Source organism: Scyliorhinus torazame, chromosome 31 (genome assembly GCF_047496885.1).
Source record: "Scyliorhinus torazame isolate Kashiwa2021f chromosome 31, sScyTor2.1, whole genome shotgun sequence".
NCBI lineage: Eukaryota > Metazoa > Chordata > Chondrichthyes > Carcharhiniformes > Scyliorhinidae > Scyliorhinus > Scyliorhinus torazame.
The window spans coordinates 8,686,452-8,707,056 of record NC_092737.1 but is presented as its reverse complement, the minus strand read 5'-3'; the positions used below and the strand labels follow the sequence as shown (position 1 = coordinate 8,707,056).

At 53.4% G+C, this 20,605-nt stretch overlaps 2 protein-coding genes across 8 annotated transcripts in view; one reads left to right on the top strand and one right to left on the bottom strand.

Moving 5' to 3' along the window:
• The window catches only part of ache (acetylcholinesterase (Yt blood group)), a 65,210-nt gene extending 52,604 nt beyond the window's left edge, over window positions 1-12,606 (top strand). For all 7 annotated transcript variants that reach the window (XM_072493277.1, XM_072493275.1, XM_072493279.1 and 4 more), the window contains one exon: window positions 12,073-12,606. In XM_072493277.1, the coding sequence (XP_072349378.1) occupies window positions 12,073-12,194 (122 nt within the window). In that variant the 3' untranslated portion in view covers window positions 12,195-12,606. The remainder of the gene's footprint in view (window positions 1-12,072) is intronic.
• On the bottom strand, window positions 12,275-20,590 carry LOC140404561 (uncharacterized). The gene is made up of 3 exons (XM_072493164.1): window positions 20,008-20,590; window positions 16,643-18,449; window positions 12,275-12,419 (listed from the first exon to the last, which is right to left on the bottom strand). Exons 2-3 carry the CDS (start codon window positions 17,323-17,325, stop codon window positions 12,275-12,277), a joined length of 828 nt encoding a protein of 275 aa, XP_072349265.1. The 5' UTR covers window positions 17,326-18,449; window positions 20,008-20,590.
• Window positions 20,591-20,605: the final 15 nt, after the last annotated feature.

Below are 20,605 nucleotides of genomic sequence, written 5' to 3'. Positions count from 1 at the left end.
TCCACATTCCTTTCCCGCTCTTGATACCAAACCTCACCCATCCGACTGAACTTGTGGGCAAATTGTGATCCACGTTGTGACCCAAACCTTCCTCCAATCTGCCTTGTGCATCAGCTCTCTCTCTCTCTCTCCCTCACGGACACAGTCTGTGACCAATTCAACACGTTGACTCTTTCAGGTAGCTACAGGTAGCTACACAACTGATTGCGAAGGGTGGCTGGCGTTGGAAATGAGGACTGAGCAATGGTATATTCTCGAATTGGCCAGTTAATCTGTCGTTGCTATGTTTTGGATTTAGCTCGAGGTCCCACGGTCTTGGCGCTTGTAGGGCTCATTGGGATGGTGGTTTTCTGACCCATTTCTGTGAAAGATCAAGGGAGTGGCGACCTTAATAAGTCCCACAACCCAAGTACTGTCTCAAATGCCAAAGTTGAACATAATAAATAGCAGGTTGCTGGCTCTGATGTAACTGAAAGAATCTCACAACACCAGCATTTTGAGAGAGCTTTCCAAGTAAGCCGGGTGTCGTTCACTCTCCCTCTCAGTCTTTCAAGTTTCCTCCCTTTTGAAAGTTCCGATTGAATCTGCTCCAGGCAGCGCCTTCCAAATCAAAATGACTCGCTCCGCAAATCGGGAGAATTCTCCTTTCTCCAGCACAAGATCACTTTAAATCTCTGCTGATCACCCTGCCAAGGGAAACAGTTAGAAAGAGAGAAACTGGAAGCAGGAGGAGGCCATTCGGCCCTTCGAGCCTGCTCCGCCATTCATGGCCGATCATCAAGTTCAATACCCTGATCCCGCCTTCCCCCCCATATCCCTTCATCCCTTTAGCCCCGAGAGCTGTATCGAATTCCTTCTTGAAATTACACGTTTTGGCCTCAACTACTTTCTGTGGTGAACTCCACAGATTCACCGCTCTCTGGAGGGGCTGGTTTAGCACACTGGGCTAAATCGCTGGCTTTTAAAGCAGACCAAAGCAGGCCAGAAGCAGCCTCCCTGAACAGGCGCTGGAATGTGGCGACTAGGGGCTTTTCACTGTAACTTCATTGAAGCCTACTTGTGACAATAAGCGATTTTCATTTCATTTTCATTTCTGGGTGAAGAAATCTCTCCTTACCTCAGTCCTAAAAGGTTTATCCTTAAACTATGACCCCCTAGTTCCGGACTCCCCCACCATCGGGAACATTCTTTCTGAATCTACCCTGTCTAATCCTGTTAGAATTTTGTCAATTTCCATTCGATCCCCTCTCACTCTTCTAAACTCCAATGAATATAATCCTAACTGATTTAGTCTCTCCTCATTTAACAGTCCCGCCCTCCCAGGAATCAGCCTGGTTGCTCCCTATTTATCTGTCAAAATCCTCCACAACTTTGAACACCTCCCTTTTAGCCTTCTTTGGAACCCCACCTTCCCCAACCTCTCTGAGCCTTTGATGAAGTCTTCTTGAAGTCTTCACATCCATTCCGCAAACAGGCCAGGCCAAGAAATACCCTCCAGAAAACCTGGGTGCAAAAGGTGAGCTTTTCAGACAGAAATAGGCCCATTCCCCCGAGATCTGAACTGAATAGCTTCAACCATGAGTTAAAATTGCATCAGGATTAAACCGGAGCGCATTCTTCACTGCCGCAAAGATGGTTTTTCATATCCTAAATTACCAGGAGGATGAGAGAAGCTACAGGAATGATTCAGCGCAGAGGAAAAACACTCCATCGTCCCCTTTTCAGGATGAGAAAGGGAGGAAGCCTTGCCCGATCAAAATTGGAAAATCAAGGTGGGGGGGGGGGGGGGGGGGGGGGAATGTCTGAGCGACGAAAGTATCAAGAGAGTGAAGAGGCTGTTTGAGAATCGAAAACCATCCAATCAGATAGTGGTTGGTTCTACAATTGGCCATGAGGAGAGGTACTGTGAGGGTGGGTGTTTTGAGATGACCGATGGAAGGAGTGTGCGATGGAGGGCGGGGGGGGGGGAAGAGGAGGTGGGATGGTGCCTCTAGAAACCCTTCACCATGGAAACAAATGAGAACCACATGCGGCCTCGGTCAGCGAGAGTGAAAGGGGATGACCAGTTCACAGCGGACGGTGCATATCCCGCACTCAGCAATATCCCCCCCCCCCACCCTACCCTCTCACTGACAGGTGGGAAACCTTCTCCAAGAGAGATATATCGCCTCTCACAACCTCACTGCTTTTCAAAGTGCTTCACGGCCAATAAAAATGCTTGGATTGAAGTGTAGATGCTTGGGGAAGCACAGCAGCCACACAGCAAGATCCCAAATACAACATACGGTGACACCCCCCCCTCCCCCCAACATGATATCAGTGCACAATTAGGATTCAAACTTCGACTCGAAAGCCCAATGCTCCAGCTTCACTGGGGTGGTAGCCAATAAACCCTAAGACGCGTTTCGTTGACCTCATTTGCATTATTCCCCATCTGCTCCTATCTCCACTTTACAAGTCCCGTGTGGAGGAGGAGAGGCTGAGGCGTGAAGTGAGGGAGAACGAGCCTTCGTGAGAGGAGCGGGGGGCGGGGGGGAGATGGACGAGAAGGAAGGAGTAAGCCACTGAAAGCGAGCCCGAGGACATCCCGCGGTGCCAAGGCAGGGTTTGAGCTGGTGCAGACGTGACATAGAAGAGGAACCCAGCGGGTGGCGTGATAGTCTGAGCCTCAACTCGGAGAGGAGGATCAACTCGCTGGAATTGAGGGCTGTGATCGCCGAGGTAGAGGGGCAGGAGGCAAAGAGCAAGGGCGAGGAGCCGGAGGTGGGGGGGGGGAAGCAGTGCAGTAGGGTTGGCTCGTATTCTGTGCACAATCTAATTTAATGACAACAGCAGAATCAAAGGAGCGAATGGCCCCCTTTGGTTGCCCAGTAGAAGATAGGGGCAGAGATTGTGACGCGACTGTATCAAGGCCACTTCGAGGGATTTGAAAACGAGGGGGGTGAGGATTTTGTACCTAATTGACCAGCAAATGTCGAGTCAATGACGTAACGATGAGAGGAAATGGGTGGCCAGTGATGGACGCTGTACCACACCACCCAGCTCAGGGTACAAGCGTGCAGACTCTTGAATGACGTGGAGTTCCTGTTCGGGGAGGGGGGTGGGGGGGGGGGGGGGGGGGTCAGGGAAGAGAGGGGCTCGAGGACGAAATAACAAACTTGCATTTCTGCGGCAGCTTTTACATCTGGAAGTGGTTTACATTTCATTGAATTACTTTCTGAAGGAGAGTCACTGTTCGTGGGTTTAAGGCCCATTCCAGCTCAAAATCCAGGTCGACACTCCCAGTGCAGTACTGAGGGAGGGCTACACTGACAGAGATGCCAGCTTTCACCTGAGATATTAAACCCAAGGCCCAGTTTGTCCTCTTGTGTGGATTTACAGGATGTCACGGCTGATATATTGAAGAACAGCAGAGGAGTCCCCCACCCCCGGTGTCCTGGCCAATATTTATCCCTCAGCCAACATCACTAAAAACAGATCGTGGGCTCATTATCTCATTGTGGGATCCTGCTGTGCACAAATTACCTGCCACATTTCCTACAATACCTCAGAAAACAATGAATTGACTCTGATTTGCTTTGGGACATTCGAAGGCCGTGGAAGACGGCCGGAGGAATGTTGTGTGTTTTTTTCTAAATCAGCGTCGATTCTGAATCCAAAGCAGAAACCTCCTGAGTTCGAGTCTCCCATAGTGTCCCGGGTTCAAATCCCACCTCGGCGGATGGTGAAATTACAATTCAAGAGGAACCAAGAGATTGTCGATTGTCATGCAAATCCATCGGGTTCACTGATGTCCCCTTTAGGGAAGGGGAAATCTGCCGTCCTTACCCGGCCTGGCCTACATGTGACTCCTGACTCCTCAGCCAATGTGGTTGACTCTTAACTTCCCCTCTCTGAAATGGGCCGAGCGAGACGCTCAGTTCCAGGGGCAATTGGAGATGGGCAACAAATGCTGGGCCTCACACATCCCGTGACAGAATAAATTTAAAAAATCACAACCACGGGACTGGGTTCGCCCTGACATGCGGCGATCAGGATGATGCTGAACAACCATCTGACTGGAATGGTCGTGGATCTTGAATCTTCAGGCCTTTTGCTGTCTTAGAGATTAGTTAAGACACCCCAGATATATCCTGGAGGGGGTTGGGGGGGGGTGAAGGGGAATGGGGGTTGGCAACCCTACTATGCCAGGAGCTTGCCCGCTCAGACAAGGCGAAGCAAATATATGCCATGCAGCCTGGAAGGGTGTGACAGACGAACCTTCTCCTAGGTCAACGCTGTGGGGGCAATTGGCTCCCACTGTGATGTTTGACAGGAACTGACCCCTCTTGACCAGAGGGTAACACAGGCATATCTGGGGGCAAGCCTGGCAGGGGCAAGGAAGTGGAACCACTTGATATTGCTGTGCGCCCATAGCTCTCACATCCTGGTACACTCAGTATTCACTGACTCCTGAAATTCCGGTTCGGCCCAGAACCCGGCAGTCCGGGTTGGCCCAGAACCCAGCAGTCCGGGTAGGCCCAGAACTCGGCAGTCCGGGTAGGCCCAGAACCCGACAGTCCGGGTAGGCCCAGAACCCGGCGGTCCGGGTAGGCCCAGAACCCGGCGGTCCGGGTAGGCCCAGAACCCGGCGGTCCGGGTAGGCCCAGAACCCGGAGGTCCGGGTAGGCCCAGAACCCGGCGGTCCGGGTAGGCCCAGAACCCGGCAGTCCGGGTAGGCCCAGAACCGGGCAGTCCGGGTAGGCCCAGAACCCGGCGGTCCGGGTAGGCCCAGAACCCAGCGGTCCGGGTAGGCCCAGAACCCGGCGGTCCGGGTAGGCCCAGAACCCGGCGGTCCGGGTAGGCCCAGAACCCGACAGTCCGGGTAGGCCCAGAACCCGGCAGTCCGGGTAGGCCCAGAACCCGGCGGTCCGGGTAGGCCCAGAACTCGACAGTCCGGGTAGGCCCAGAACCCGACAGTCCGGGTAGGCCCAGAACCGGGCAGTCCGGGTAGGCCCAGAACCCAGCAGTTCTGTCTCGGAGAAAGAGGAAACCAATGATCTACAATCATTCCTCAAGATTCGCGACATTCCTTGCCCCGGATTAGGACAAGTGAGCAAGAGAGTGATTTAAATGGAAATGGAGGTTGAGAAATGTAGGTGGACTTTATCAGCATGGTAGCATTGTGGATAGCACAATTGCTTCACAGCTCCAGGGTCCTAGGTTCGATTCCGGCTTGGGTCACTGTCTGTGCGGAGTCTGCACATCCTCCCCGTGGGTTTCCTCCGGGTGCTCCGGTTTCCTCCCACAGTCCAAAGATGTGCAGGTTATGTGGATTGGCCGTGATAAATTGCCCTTAGTGTCCAAAATTGCCCTTAGTGTTGGGTGGGGTTACTGGGTTATGGGGATAGGGTGGCGGTGTTGACTTTGGGTAGGTAGGGTGCTCTTTCCAAGAGCCGGTGCAGACTCGATGGGCCGAGTGGCCTCCTTCTGCACTGTAAATTCTATGATTAAAAAAATCACAAAGAGAACATCATTAATTCTGTATGAATTCTCTTGAACGCAATTTTGGGCCCTGTATCTAAGGATGTGATGGCTTGGAAAGGGTCCAGAGGAGGTTCACAATAATGGTCCCTAGAATGAAGAACTTGTCATCTGAGGAATGGTTGAGGACTCTGGGTCTGTACTCGTTGGAGTTTAGAAGGATGAATGGGGATCTTATTGAAACTTACAGGATACTGCGAGGCCTGGATAGAGTGGACGTGGAGAGGATGTTTCCACTTGTAGGAAAAACTAGAACCAGAGGACACAATCTCAGACTGAAGTGACAATCCTTTAAAACAGAGATGAGGAGGAATTTCTTCAGCCAGAGGGTGGGGAATCTGTGGAACTCTTTGCTGCAGAAGGCTGTGGAGGCCAAATCACTGAGTGTCTTTAAGACAGAGATGGATAGGTTCTTGATAAATAAGGGGATCAGGGGTTATGGGGAGAAGGCAGGAGAATGGGGATGAGAAGCATATCAGCCATGATTGAATGGCGGAGCAGACTCGATGGGCCGAATGGCATTATTTTGTTCCTGTGTCTTATGATGGACTGGGGCTGGGTTAGAAAGAGCCTCACTGGCCTCAATAGCTTCTCGCTGTGCGGTACCATTCGATAATTCTATTAATTTGCTGATGCATTCTCTCACCAATTCATTCTGTCCCTCACATATTTCTCTCTATTTCTCTCCTTCGCGTTCTCTCTCTCTGCTCTTCTCTTGGGCTGGTTTCCCCTCCCTTGCATCTGCTTTCTCTCATGCCCTTGTTGCTATCCACTCATTTTTTCTTTTGCTTTCTCCTTCCATTCCTCTTCTCCATTTCTCCACCAACCAGGGGCTGGTTTAGCACACTGGGCTAAATCGCTGGCTTTTAAAGCAGACCAAGCAGGCCAGCAGCACGGTTCAATTCCCGTACCGGCCTCCCCGAATAGGCACCGGAATGTGGTGACTAGGGGCTTTTCACAGTAACTTCATTTGAAGCCTACTTGTGACAATATGCGATTTTCATTTCCACTTCTCTCATTCCGTTTCATTTCCATTTTATGTCTTCGCCCCCAGCCAAAGATCAAAACGTTATTCCCCGCTACAATTTAAAAAGAGAACATGTCCTTTCACATTAGAACGGTATTTTATTCATGTTGATTTGTACGTTTCCTTCTGCAATGCCACTCAAGTTTTGTTGCTTTATTTTTGTGTTATGCGATTGTACAATTTAATTTTATCGCCTGTTAAATATGCATCTGATTTTCTTTAATGTAGTTCATGGGTCTTTGTAATTTTTCTATTCCCTGCATGTGTACTGTCAATAAAGCAATGCTCAAACTCTCTGGGTACCCTGCACACCCTTGTACAGGGTTCAGTCCGCCATCTCAATAATGTTCCGTGTGTGATTTCTCAATATGGGTCAGGCAGATCTTCTGCCGTGTTACAGATCTGCTCAAAATCAGAAAGGGGTGCAGAAACGCAATTGGAGGTTCGAGTGAGGGGTCTGGGATATCTTCTCCAGTCATAGGGCTTCCTTTCATGATAGGCGCAGGATCAAACTTATGTCCTCCTCCCAGCCCAGTTATGGTCGATTAGTCCACAATGGATGTTGGTCCCAGATGCCTACAGTACACGGGGGAGATCATTCGGCCCTTCGAGTCTGCACCGACCCTCTGAAAGGGTCAGGCCTCCACCATATCCCCGTTACCCCACCTAACCCTTTTGTACACCATGGGGCAATTGATCACGGCCAATCCACCCTAACCTGCACAACTTTGGACTGTGGGAGGAAACCGGAGCTCCCAGAGGAAACCCACGCAGACACGGGGAGAACGTGCAGATTCCGCTCAGATAGTGACCCAAGCCGGAATCGAACCTGGGTCACTGGCACTGTGATGCAGCAGTGCTAACCACCGTGTCACCGTGCCACCCTAATCCTTGAACCAGCACCACAGAAACAGGCTATCCGGTCACTATCACTTGACGATACACGTGGGATTTTGCTGTGCACAAACTGGCTGCTGCGTTTCCGACATTGCACCCTGTAACGCAGCACTTTGGAACATAGAACAGTACAGGCCCTTCGGCCCACGATGTTGTGCCGACCATTTATCCTAATCTAAGATCAACCTAACCTACATCCCTTCAATTTACTGCTGTCCATGTGCCTGTCCAAGAGTCGCTTAAATGTCCCTAATGACTCTGACTCCACCACCTCTGCTGGCTGTGCATTCCACACACCCGCCACTCTCTGTGTAAGGAACCTACCTCTGACATCTCCCCTATACCTTCCTCCAATCCCCTTAAAATTATGTCCCCTCGTGACAGCCATTTCCGCCCTGGGGAAAAGTCTCTGGCTATCCACTCTGTCCATGCCTCTCATCACCTTGTACACCTCTATCAAGTCACCTCTCTGCCTTCTTCACTCCAGTGAGAAAAGCCCGAGCTCCCTCAACCTTTCTTCATAAGACATGCCCTCCAGTCCAGGCAGCATCCTGGTAAATCTCTTCTACACCCTCTCCAAAGCATCCACATCCTTCCTATAATGAGGCGACCAGAACTGGACACAATATTCCAAGTGTGGTCTAACCAGGGTTTTATAAAGCTGCAGCAAAACCTCGGGCCTCTTAATCTCAATCCCCCTGTTAATGAAAGCCAGCACACCATATGCCTTCTTAACAACCCTATCAACCTGGGTAGCAACTGAGGGATCTATGTACGTGGACCCCAAGATCCCTCTGTTCCTCCACACTTCCAAGAATCCTGCCTTTAACCCTGTATTCAGCGTTCAAATTCGACCTTCCAAAATGAGTCACTTCACATTTATCTAGGTTGAACTCCATCTGCCACTTATCAGCCCAGCTCTGCATCCTGTCAATGTCCTGTTGTAACCTGCAACAACCCTCAACACTATCTACAACTCCCCCAACCTTCGTGTCATCGGCAAACTTACTAACCCACCCTTCCATTTATAAAACCACAAAGAGCAGAGGTCCCAGAACAGATCCTTGCGGGGCACCTCTGGTCACCGACCTCCAGGCGGAATACTTTCCATCCACTACCACTCGCTGTCTTCTTTCGGCCAGCCAATTCTGTATCCAGACAGCCAAATTTCCCTGTATCCCATGCCCCCTAACTTTCTGAATGAGCCTACCATGGAGAACCTTATCAAGTGCCTTACTGAAATCCATATACACCACATCCACTGCCCGACCTTCAGCAATGTGCCTCGTCACATCCTCAAAGAATTCAATGAGGCTTGTGAGGCATGACCTGCCCCTCACAAAGCCATGCTCACTATTTTTAATCAAACTATGTTTTTCTCAATAATCATAAATCCTATCTCTCAGAATCCTTTCCAATATTTTGCTCACCACTGACGTAAGACTGATGGGTCTGTAATTCCCAGGGATTTCCCTACTCCCTTTCTTGAATAGTGGAGCAACATTCGCCTCCCTCCAATCATCCGGTACTACTCCAGGGGAGAGTGAGGACGCCAAGATCATCGCCAACGGCGCAGCAATCTCCTCCCTCACTTCCCGTAGTAACCTTGGGTATATCCCGTTGGGCCCAGGGGACTTATCTATCCTGATGCTTTTCAAAATTTCCAGCACATCCTCCTTCTTAATATTAACAAACGTGCCTATGACGTTCTGGACGACACTGCAGAGATGTAGATCTCTCTCCCCGCACCCAAAACTGGTCTGCTGGTGGCTCACGAGATCAACACAGAGGTCGTTCGGCCCATTCAGGAATTAGGGCCTTGCTATCCCCCTCTATCCAGGCCCCTCGTAATGTTATACACCTCAGTTAAATCCCCCCTCCGCCTCCTCTCTTCCGAGGAACACAATCTTTAATCATCGCCAAAATTCTGCAGTGAATACTGAATCTCCCGTGGACCCGGCTGGAGAAATCTCCAGTCTGATTACATCCTTCCTGTAATTCAGCAGCCAGCTGTACACAGAAACTGGGGCCTAACTAACGTCCTCTGTGTAACCTCCCTGCTCTATGCCTCAGCCAATAGCATATCTCGACTGCCTTGGAGGGGTGAGGTGGGCGGAGGTGGTCATTCTGCAGGCCCACTGGACAGAATTGAGGCCTCTCTTTGTTTGAGGTCATTTTAAAATTTGTCAGTCAGATAGTGACCAGAGAAATATAACTAGGTGCGCGTTCTGAGGAGTGTAGGGTAAAGGGGGCGGAGGATAATGAGGTGAGGGTAAGGCTGGGCCTAGTTTATGTGCTGTTAGTCAGCTGCCTGCTTGAAGAGGGCAAAAAGCAGGCAATAGGGAGGCTGTCACCCAAATGGCAGAAGGAGGCCTCTGGCCCCATGGTCGGTTGCCAGGACGGGTCCCTCGCTGCCTCAGCCGATCAAGAGTTAAAAACAGCAATCAGGAGCCCCCTCCCCCTGCAGTGACATCATCAGAGCTCGCCCTGTTTATATAAGAGGACCTTCCCCCATTTTAAGGCCTAACCCGTTACCATTTTCTGGGAAAAGCTGGTTTAAAATGGACGCCAGTTAAGCACTGGGACTTCAGCGACTCAGCTGCTTCTCTGTGCCCGCCATGCGGTTCAGTCTGGGCGGCACAGTGGTTGGCACTGTTGCTTCAGAGCCAGGGGCCCAGGTTCGGTTCCTGGCTTGGGCCAGTCTGTGCAGAGTCTGCACGTTCTCCCCGTGTCTGCGTGGGTTTCCTCCGGATGCTCCGGTTTAGAATCATAGCATTTACAGTGCAGAGAGACCATTCGGCCCATCGAGTCTGCACCGGCCCCTGAAAGAGCACCCTACCAAAGCCCACACCTCCACCCTATCCCCTCAACCCAGCAACTCCACCTAACATTTGTGCACGATGGGGCAATTTAGCATTGCCAATCCACTGACCAGTACACATGCTTGTTAGGTGAATTGGACATTCTGAATTCTCCCTCTGTGTACTCAAACAGGCGCCGGAATGTAGCGACTAGGGGATTTTCACAGTAACTTCATTGCAGTGTTAATGTAAGCCTACTTGTGACAATAATAAAGATTATTACATGTAGAATGCACATTTTGAAAAATAATTCATTGCGACAGTGAAGGAGCGGCTGATATATTTCCGAGTCGGGGTGGTGAGTGACTTACAAAACAAAGAACAAAGAAATGTACAGCACAGGAACAGGCCCTTCGGCCCTCCAAGCCCGTGCCGACCATACTGCCCGACTAAACTACAATCTTCTACACTTCCTGGGTCCGTATCCTTCTATTCCCATCCTATTCATATATTTGTCAAGATGCCCCTTAAATGTCCCTATCGTCCCTGCTTCCACTACCTCCTCCGGTAGTGAGTTCCAGGCACCCACTACCCTCTGCGTAAAAATAGCTTATGCCCTCCATACCAGGCAACATTCTGGTAAATCTCTTCTGCACCCTCTCTAAAGCCTCCACATCCTTCTGACAGTGTGGCGACCAGAATTGAACACTATACTCCAAGTGTGGCCTAACTAAGGTTCTATACAGCTGCAACATGACTTGCCAATTCTTATACTCAATGCCCCGGCCAATGAAGGCAAGCATGCCGTATGCCTTCTTGACTACCTTCTCCACCTGTGTTGCCCCTTTCAATGACCTGTGGACCTGTACTCCTAGATCTCTTTGACTTTCAATACTCTTGAGGGTTCTACCATTCACTGTATATTCCCTACCTGCATTAGCCCTTCCAAAATGCATTACCTCACATTTGTGAGGTACCTCCAGGTGGTGGGGTTCCCAGGTATCTGCTGCCCTTGTCCTTCTAGATGGTAGAGGTCGTGGGTTTGGAAGGTGCTGTCGAAGGAGCCTTGGTGAGTTGCTGCAGTGCATCTTGTAGACGGTACACACGGCTGCCACTGTGCGTCGGTGGGGGAGGGAGTGAATGTTTGTGGAAGGGGAGAATCAAGCGGGGCTGCTTTGTCCTGGATGGTGTCGAGCTTCTTGAGTGTTGTTGGAGCTGCACTCATCCAGGCAAGTGGAGAGTATTCCATCTCACTCCTGACTTGTGCCTTGTAGATGGACAGGTTTTGAGGTCGCCAACCACTGACCTGCTCTGGTAGCCACAGTATTAATGTGGCCGGGTCCAGTTCAGTTTCTGATCAATGGTAACCCCCAGGATGTTTATGTGGGGGGGTTGGTCAGCGATGGTAATAGGCCATCGAATGTCAAGGGGGTGATGAAATACGTTATCGAGGACATCACCACAGCTTAACTGTGAGCTTCCCTGCTCTGTGGCTACAGGGCAGAGGTGGAAATTACTCAACAAATGCATTTTGCTGTGGTTCTGATAATCCGTCAGGAATTCATTCAATACGTATACCAGCTGAATATTTTTGATTAGATTCCAAACTATAACTCGCTCTGGAGGTTGCGTTATTCTGAAACCTCTGTGAACGATAGATTGCCCTCTGGAGTGGGAGGCAGGCCTTCTGACTGGGAGGTGGGAATGCTGTTCAGCTGTGGTCGGCATCAGCGCGGCAGCGGTTGAGGTCACAGCAGAGCAGCTGTCGTCAAGGTTACGCCGGGAGAGCCGGATTCACCCCCTTTCTCTTTCCCTCCTTTCCAGAGACCATCGATGAGGCGGAACGCCAGTGGAAAATGGAGTTCCATCGATGGAGTTCCTACATGATGCACTGGAAAAATCAGTTTGACCATTACAGCCGGCAAGAGCGATGTGCTGACCTGTGACCCCACCCGACCCCCACACCCTGCACACAGGTCACGCGTCAAGGCAGCGAGCGGAGTACCAAATCGACCGGACGCCCAGCCTACTTCCCAGTGACACTGCATGACCCTCTGTGTCCATCGTAAAACATTGACAGTATGACCACCTCCCAGGGGGGCTCCTCGCCTTTCCGAGGGTTGCTCACATTACTTGCTTCAGTCAGGCCAATCCCAGCATCGTCCACACACCTGTGTTCACAGGAATGGGGTCACATGTTCAGCACCAGGACATAAGCATCCATTTCCACTGGGGGTTTCTACCTCCACAGCCATCCCCACCCCCCACTCTCTTCCCAACCCCTCACACCCCCTCCCCAAGCACTTCCTCCCACTCCCCCACCGTCTCCCCCACCCACCCTCTCCCCAAACTCCCCACCATCTCCCCCGCCCTCCCCAAGCACTCCCTCCCATTCCCCCTCCCCAAGCACTCCCTCCCACTCCCCCACCCACCCTCCCCCCCACTCCCCCACCCACCCTCCCCCCAAACCCCCCACCATCTCCCCCACCCACCCTCTACCCAACCCCGCCCTCCCACTCCCCCAGCCCCCACCACCATCACCACCCTCTCCCCAAGCACTCCCTCCCCCTCCGCCCACCCACCCTCTCCCCCAAGCGTTCCCTCCCATTCCCCCTCCACCCTCTCCCCAAGCGTTCTCTCCCCCTCCGCCCACCCGCCCTCTCCCCCAAACTCTCTCCCACTCCCCCCACCCTCTCCCCAAACGTTCTCTCCCCCAAACTCTCTCTCCCACTCCCCCCACCCTCTCCCCAAGTGCTCTCTCTCCCACTCCCCCCCACCCTCTCCCCAAGCACTTTCCCACTCCCTCCACCCTCTCCCCAAGCACTTTCCCACTCCCTCCACCCCCACCCCAAGCACTCTCCCACTCCCTCCCCCCAAGTGCTCTCTCTCCCACTCCCCCACCCTCTCCCCAAGCACTTTCCCACTCCCTCCACCCTCTCCCCAAGCACTCTCCCACTCCCTCCCCCCAAGTGCTCTCTCTCCCACTCCCCCCACCCTCTCCCCAAGCACTCTCCCACTCCCTCCACCCTCTCCCCAAGCACTCTCCCACTCCCTCCCCCCAAGTGCTCTCTCTCCCACTCCCCCCACCCTCTCCCCAAGCACTTTCCCACTCCCTCCACCCTCTCCCCAAGCACTCTCCCACTCCCTCCACCCTCTCCCCAAGCACTCTCCCACTCCCTCCACCCTCTCCCCAAGCACTCTCCCACTCCCTCCCCCGGTAACAGCACCCCTAATCCGGTGAATTAGCCCTAATCAGTCTCTGTGAACAGGAACCACTGGGATCCCACTGCAGTCTGGGGGCCGCTGCACTTTGGAGGGGGAGGGGTGCTGCACTGTGGGGAGGGGTGCTGCACTGTGGGGAGGGGTGCTGCACTGTGGGGGGGTGGGGGGGGAGTGCTGCACTGTGGGGGGGTGGGGGGGGAGTGCTGCACTGTGGGGGAAGGGGTGCTGCACTGTGGGGGTGGGGAGGGGTGCTGCACGGTGGGGGGGAGGGGTGCTGCACTGTGGGGGGGGTTGCTGCACGGTGGGGGGAGGGGTGCTGCACTGTGTGGGTGGTGAGGGGTGCTGCTCGGGGGGGGGGTGCTGCACTGTGGGGGTCGGAGGGGTGCTGCACTGTGGGGGGGGAGGGGTGCTGCACTGTGGGGGGGGAGGGGTGCTGCACTGTGGGAGGGGGGGAAGAGTGTTGCACTGTGGGGGTGGGGAGGGGTGCTGCACGGTGGGGGGGGAGGGGTGCTGCACTGTGGGGAGGGGTGCTGCACTGTAGGGGGGAGAGGGGTGCCACACAGTGGGGGTGGGGAGGGGTGCTGCACTGTGGGGGAGGGGTGCTGCACTGTGGGGGTGGGGAGGGGTGCTTCACTGTGGGGGTGGGGAGGGGTGCTGCACTGTGGGGGTGGGAGGGGTGCTGCACGGTGGGGGGAGGGGTGCTGCACGGCGGGGGGGAGGGGTTCTGCACGGTGGGGGGGGGGGTGCTGCACTGTGGGGAGGGGTGCTGCACTGTAGGGGGGAGAGGGGTGCCACACAGTGGGGGTGGGGAGGGGTGCTGCACTGTGGGGAGGGGTGCTGCACTGTGGGGGTGGGGTGCTGCACTGTGGGGGTGGGAGGGGTGCTGCACGGTGGGGGGGAGGGGTGCTGCACGGCGGGGGGGAGGGGTTCTGCACGGTGGGGGGGGGGAGAGAAGGGGTGCTGCACTGTGGGGAGGGGTGCTGCACTCTGGGAAAGGGAGAGAGGGGTGCTGCATGATGGGGGGGGAAGAGTGCTGCACTGTGGGGATGGGAGGGGTGCTGCACGGTGGGGGGGGGGGGGGGAGTGCTGCACGGTGGGGCGGGGAGGGGGGCTGCACTGTGGAGGGGGTGCTGCACAGTGGGGTGGGGAGGGGTGCTGCATTGTGGGGGGGGGTGCTGCACTGTGGGGGGGGGAGGGGGTGCTGCACTGTGGGGTGGGGAGGGGTGCTGCATTGTGGGGGGGGGTGCTGCACTGTGGGGGGGGGGGAGGGGGTGCTGCACTGTGGGGTGGGGAGGGGTGCTGCATTGTGGGGGGGGGTGCTGCACTGTGGGGGGGGGGAGGGGGTGCTGCACTGTGGGGGGGGGGGGGGGTGCTGCACTGTGGGGGGGGTTCCATCTCAGATTAGACATTTAACCCAAGCCCCGTCTGCTCTGAAGTACAAGACCCTGTGGCCGCTACATTGAAAAGGGGGGGGGACCAGGGGGGTCGTCCCCATGATCCTCGCCAGTCGTTCTCAGTCCATTTGGAGTGCAGCATTCCCCAGCCGCATCGGTGTCAAAACCTTTGCAGACGTGGATGATTGCACTAGAAGCAGCATAGCTGTGATTTCCCTCCGATATAACACGGACTTGAATCTGACTGTTCCCCCATCCTCTGTACGGGACACTCTGCTCCAAGATATATATTGTAAAGTTATTTATTTAAGTGGTTATTTTTTGTGTGCTTTTTTGCAAGAGGCAGTGCCTGGTAGTTTTGGGGGTTTTGAAAACAGTGACACGACTGGAATTACAATGTGAGGAAGTTAAATGGAGTTATAAACGGGGAGGGGGCGTGTATAATGGAGATGAGTGCAACTCAAAATGGACCCTGAACCCCATCTGTGTATCCTGGTCCGATGATCCATAACCCTACTGGACAGAGTGCATCCTCATCATTCCACAGTACGGCACCAAGGCAGTGCCACATTGTCAGAGGTGCCACCCTTCAGATGAAACTTAAATTCAGGCCCCAACAGGTGGACACTCGATCCCAGGGCCCACTAATTCGACGAGGGCCGGATAAATTAACGTCCTGTCCAGTATTTATCCCTCGCTCACCCTGATCTCGTCGCTGTTTGCAAACCGGAGAAAGCACAGACCAGCTGCCACTTTCCCCACAATTCCAGGTGTTCTCTGTCGGCCGAGAGCCATTTTGGAGCACGTTGGGGATGTGAAAGGCACTAAATAAATGCAGGTTCTGTCTTCAGATAGAAACGGTCAAACGGCACGAGATGTTCTGGGCAGAGAGAAAGGGTCAAGAATCAGACTGACCTATAAGTGACAGCATCCGGGAAGCGCTGCCCGAGGGGGTGGTGGACGCAGGTACAACCCAACAGGGAATAGGGTAAACACCTGGGTGGGCGACGGGACCCTTGCATGGATTCAATGGGCCAAATGGCCTCCTCAGGTGCTGTCACCATTCCGATTCGAAGACTGCATTCTCTTCATTCAATCGAATTATATTGGAATTCAGCAGGCCCGTTAGCGAGATCCCTCAGTGGACACTGCCTCTTCAACACAGCTAGTCACACTCAAGGCATTTGTACATGAAGCATGTGGAATTGAATGTATATTGTCATGATGCTAACAACCTGTGCACTTTTAAATAAATTTATTATTAATAAACAGACGGGACCTTTCTTCAACACTTGCCCGATAAGAGGGAGCACATTCCCCTCCCAACAGTGACCCACCTGCCTGTGAATCAGGAAACCTTCAACTAATTGAGTTTGAGCATTTCTGGGCCACAAAAGTTATATTTCTTATAATAATCTTTATTAGGGTCACAAGTAGGCTTACATTAACACTGCAATGACGTTACTGTGAAAATCCCCGAGTCGCCACATTCTGGCGCCTGTTCGGGTACACGGAGGGGGAATTCAGAATGGCCAATTCACCTAACAAGCACGTCTTTCGGGACTTGTGGGAGGAAACCCACGCAGACACGGGGAGGACGTGCAGACTCCGCACAGACAGTGACCGAAGCGGGAATCGAACCTGGGACCCTGGCGCTGTGAGCCCCCACTCCAGACTCGAGCACAGTCTGGGCTGTGACTCCCAGTGAGGTCCGAGCCCCACCCCCAATTGTCCAAGCTCCCATTACCCCTCTTCCCACCAAACCCCCCCCCACGGACCCAAATTCCTTAACCTCCGATCCATTATATCCGCCCCCACCACAAGCCTCACAACTCCCCCTCCACCAGGGCAGTCGAATCTCTTCGCGGGAATAAACTCTGCCGTCGATGACGACACCATCTCCCCTGTTGCACACAGAGGCTGTTTTGATCAGGCAGAGCTTAGAAAGTCCCCAATTCACCTTGGCAGCAAGGGCTCCAGTTAGCTCCTTGGCAGCAAGGGCTCCAGTTAGCTCCTTGGCAGCAAAGGCTCCGGTTAGCTCCTTGGCAGCAAGGTCTCCGGTTAGCTCCTTGGCAGCAAGGGCTCCAGTTAGCTCCTTGGCAGCAAGGGCTCCAGTTAGCTCCTTGGCAGCAAGGGCTCCAGTTAGCTCCTTGGCAGCAAGGGCTCCGGTTAGCTCCTTGGCAGCAAGGGCTCCGGTTAGCTCCTTGGCAGCAAGGTCTCCGGTTAGCTCCTTGGCAGCAAGGGCTCCAGTTAGCTCCTTGGCAGCAAGGGCTCCAGTTAGCTCCTTGGCAGCAAGGGCTCCAGTTAGCTCCTTGGCAGCAAGGGCTCCAGTTAGCTCCTTGGCAGCAAGGGCTCCAGTTAGCTCCTTGGCGGACAGCAAGGGCTCTGGATGTGTTGGGAGGGACAGCATCAATGTATATCCTCGCTCGAGCTGAGCGGACCGTGTGGATAAGCAGAGCATTCAGCAAAGGAGCAACATAGACTTTTGACAGCACCGTTCCCAGCCTCTGACTGGCTCGCCCGGCACGTCACAGCTCAGGCGAACTACGAGAGGAGGTTACTGATTTAATAGTGAAGGCCATTTCCTCCCTGAGCGAGGCATCAAACTGGAGCCTGTCGCCCTCTCTCGGACAACTGGTCCCCGAGTTAATGCCACTCGCCTCGTGGCTGTTTCTAGCTTCTAGCTCTGCACATGTTCTTTAACCGCGATCACCCTCCCAAAACTGCTTTGGGACGCTGGGATTGTGAAAGACACTCAAACGGAGCCTCCACCTCTCCCCGAAAGAATATGCCATGTGTGCATTTACACTTAGAAACCGCCAACCACACTTAACGGTACAACATTGGGTCTGGTGAACTTTATTCCAGTAAACGTCGTCCAGGTAGCCCAGCTGTTTAAACCCCCTCCCCCCCCCCATAACGCGGGGATAAAACACGAGGTACAAAGTCGAGCAGTTTGGGAGGTTCGCGATCCGAAGAGACAAAAATAAATCTCCCTCTGTCAAAAATAGTTACAAAAGGTGCAAGGCTGCCCGGTGACAGTGTAGCCCGCGGGAGCCAGTGCAATCATTCACCAGCAAGGCAACAGGAGCTCAGACTGTAACCAACCGGTGCTAAAGTATCTGAGCCTCTCAGTTTGAGGCGGTTTGTGAGCCTGGAGGAACCCGTCCCTTCAAAGGAAGAATGAACTGGTCAAGAGAGAGTCAGAGGGGGTGCAGAGGTCACGTTGTCCCGGTCCAGGACTCCAGCTCTTGACCACAGGCAGCAGTCCAGAGAAACCCAGGACCAGTCCGCCTCTGCGGGTCAGGGTTGAAGCTGGACGGAGAAGCCGGCAGGGCTGTTACAACAGGTTTCTTCATCCAAACCAATCCCCGAGAGGCAATCGCTTGCTGACAGTCCACAGGCCATCCGTACAGATACAAATCACATCACAAGGTGGCAGTTTCTAGGCCCCGGGGACATCCATCCCAAAAAGGCAGAGTGTGACTCAGAGACCAGTCGATTTCAATCATTCAGGCCGGGCTGTAGCTGCTGTCTGCTGGACACTGGCTGGAAACGCGACATCACACTGTCCACTTCAGGCACCTGCGTGGGAAGATCAAAACAGTGAGATCCTGTTAGGCTGCAGAAAGCGCTCAGTTTGCTAAACTCAGTGGGGGAGATTTGAGAGATGCCAGCGAGGGAGTTCTGAGACCCTCCTTTGGGCGTTACTGGGATAGGGTCCTGGGATCTTTACCTACCTCCTCAGCCAAGAGTCCAACTGTGCCGAGGATCAGCCCCCAGGTTGAGGACTGAATCTCAAAGCAAACTCTGACTATGAAGTACAGAGTCTACATTGGCTAAAGGCGAGAGCTGAGCAGCTCAGTTCTGCCCACCAGAGGGAGTCAGTGTACAGGCAGAAACTCCTCCATCTCAGAGGACAAGGCTGGCCAGTGAGGGAAAAGGAATAACTGTTTACTCTGTATCTAACCCCGTGCTGTACCTGTCCTGGGAGTGTTTGATGGGGACAGTGTAGAGGGAGCTTTACTCTGTATCTAACCCCGTGCTGTACCTGTCCTGGGAGTGTTTGATGGTCACAGTGTAGAGGGAGCTTTACTCTGTATCTAACCCCGTGCTGTACCTGTCCTGGGAGTGTTTGATGGGGACAGTGTAGAGGGAGCTTTACTCTGTATCTAACCCCGTGCTGTACCTGTCCTGGGAGTGTTTGATGGGGACAGTGTAGAGGGAGCTTTACTCTGTATCTAACCCCCTGCTGTACCTGTCCTGGGAGTGTTTGATGGGGACAGTGTGGAGGGAGCTTTACTCTGTATCTAACCCCGTGCTGTACCTGTCCTGGGAGTGTTTGATGGGGACAGTGTAGAGGGAGCTTTACTCTGTATCTAACCCCCTGCTGTACCTGTCCTGGGAGTGTTTGATGGGGACAGTGTAGAGGGAGCTTTACTCGGTATCTAACCCCGTGCTGTACCTGTCCTGGGAGTGTTTGATGGGGACAGTGTAGAGGGAGCTTTACTCTGTATCTAACCCCCTGCTGTACCTGTCCTGGGAGTGTTTGATGGGGACAGTGTGGAGGGAGCTTTACTCTGTATCTAACCCCGTGCTGTACCTGTCCTGGGAGTGTTTGATGGGGACAGTGTAGAGGGAGCTTTACTCTGTATCTAACCCCGTGCTGTACCTGTCCTGGGAGTTTTTGATGGGGACAGTGTAGAGGGAGCTTTACTCTGTATCTAACCCCATGCTGTCCCTGTCCTGGGAGTGTTTGATGGGGACAGTGTAGAGGGAGCTTTATTCTGTATCTAACCCCGTGCTGTACCTGTCCTGGGAGTTTTTGATGGGGACAGTGTAGAGGGAGCTTTACTCTGTATCTAACCCCATGCTGTCCCTGTCCTGGGAGTGTTTGATGGGGACAGTGTAGAGGGAGCTTTACTCTGTATCTAACCCCGTGCTGTACCAGTCCTGGGAGTGTTTGATGGGGACAGTGTAGAGGGAGCTTTACTCTGTATCTAACCCCGTGCTGTACCTGTCCAGGGAGTGTTTGATGGGGACAGTTTAGAGGGAGCTTTACTGTGTATCTAATCCCGTTCTCTACCTGTCCTTTGAGGGGCAGTGTAGAGGGTGTTTTACTCTGTATTGGACGCAGACATACCTGGTTTCCTGATGTGTCCCCAGACATTTAACACAGCAATACCGGGCTCCACACGACACACAGGTGTAGTTGGAAGGGAATCCACAGACTGCACAGAAGTGTCGCTGGGGCAGTGTGGATGGGGAGCAGCAGCTCGTCAGGTAGTTTGGTCCTTCATTCACACTCAGGTTCTGTTTTGTCAGAAATTAAATAAATGCTCACACCTTCTGAAAAGCCGCGGTCACAATCACTCTGACATCTTGTCAGGAGAAACAATGAGAATGAACAGAGAGCTGATCTTGCTCAGGAAGTAACAGGAAGAGGGGGCCTGACCCTGGGTGGGGTGCTCTTTCAGAGGGTCAGTGGAGGCTCGATGGGCCAAAAAGCCTCCTGCCGCACTGTGGGGCTTCCAGGGTATCATTTTCCAATCAATACAGGACGGAAAACAGCTGTGAGGCCGACTGGAAAGGGTTAAAGGGCAGATCGCAGAGGCAAGCTTTGCATTCCCTCAATCACAAAATTGTTTCAGATATGTTGATAATCAAATTATTCCCTCGATTCGAGAGTCCAGAATAAGGAGTTTTGACTGAAAAAGACAGAATTCCCACACAGCCTCTGT

Excerpts from the sequence above, each read along its gene's own strand:
- LOC140404561 (XM_072493164.1), bottom strand. The coding sequence starts at position 17,325 with ATGCTCTGCTTATCCACACGGTCCGCTCAGCTCGAGCGAGGATATACA. Across the intron at positions 12,420-16,642 it reads TCGGAGGTTAAGGAATTTGG|GTGTGTGGACGATGCTGGGA; the intron begins GTCCGTGGGGGG and ends CTGTGAACACAG.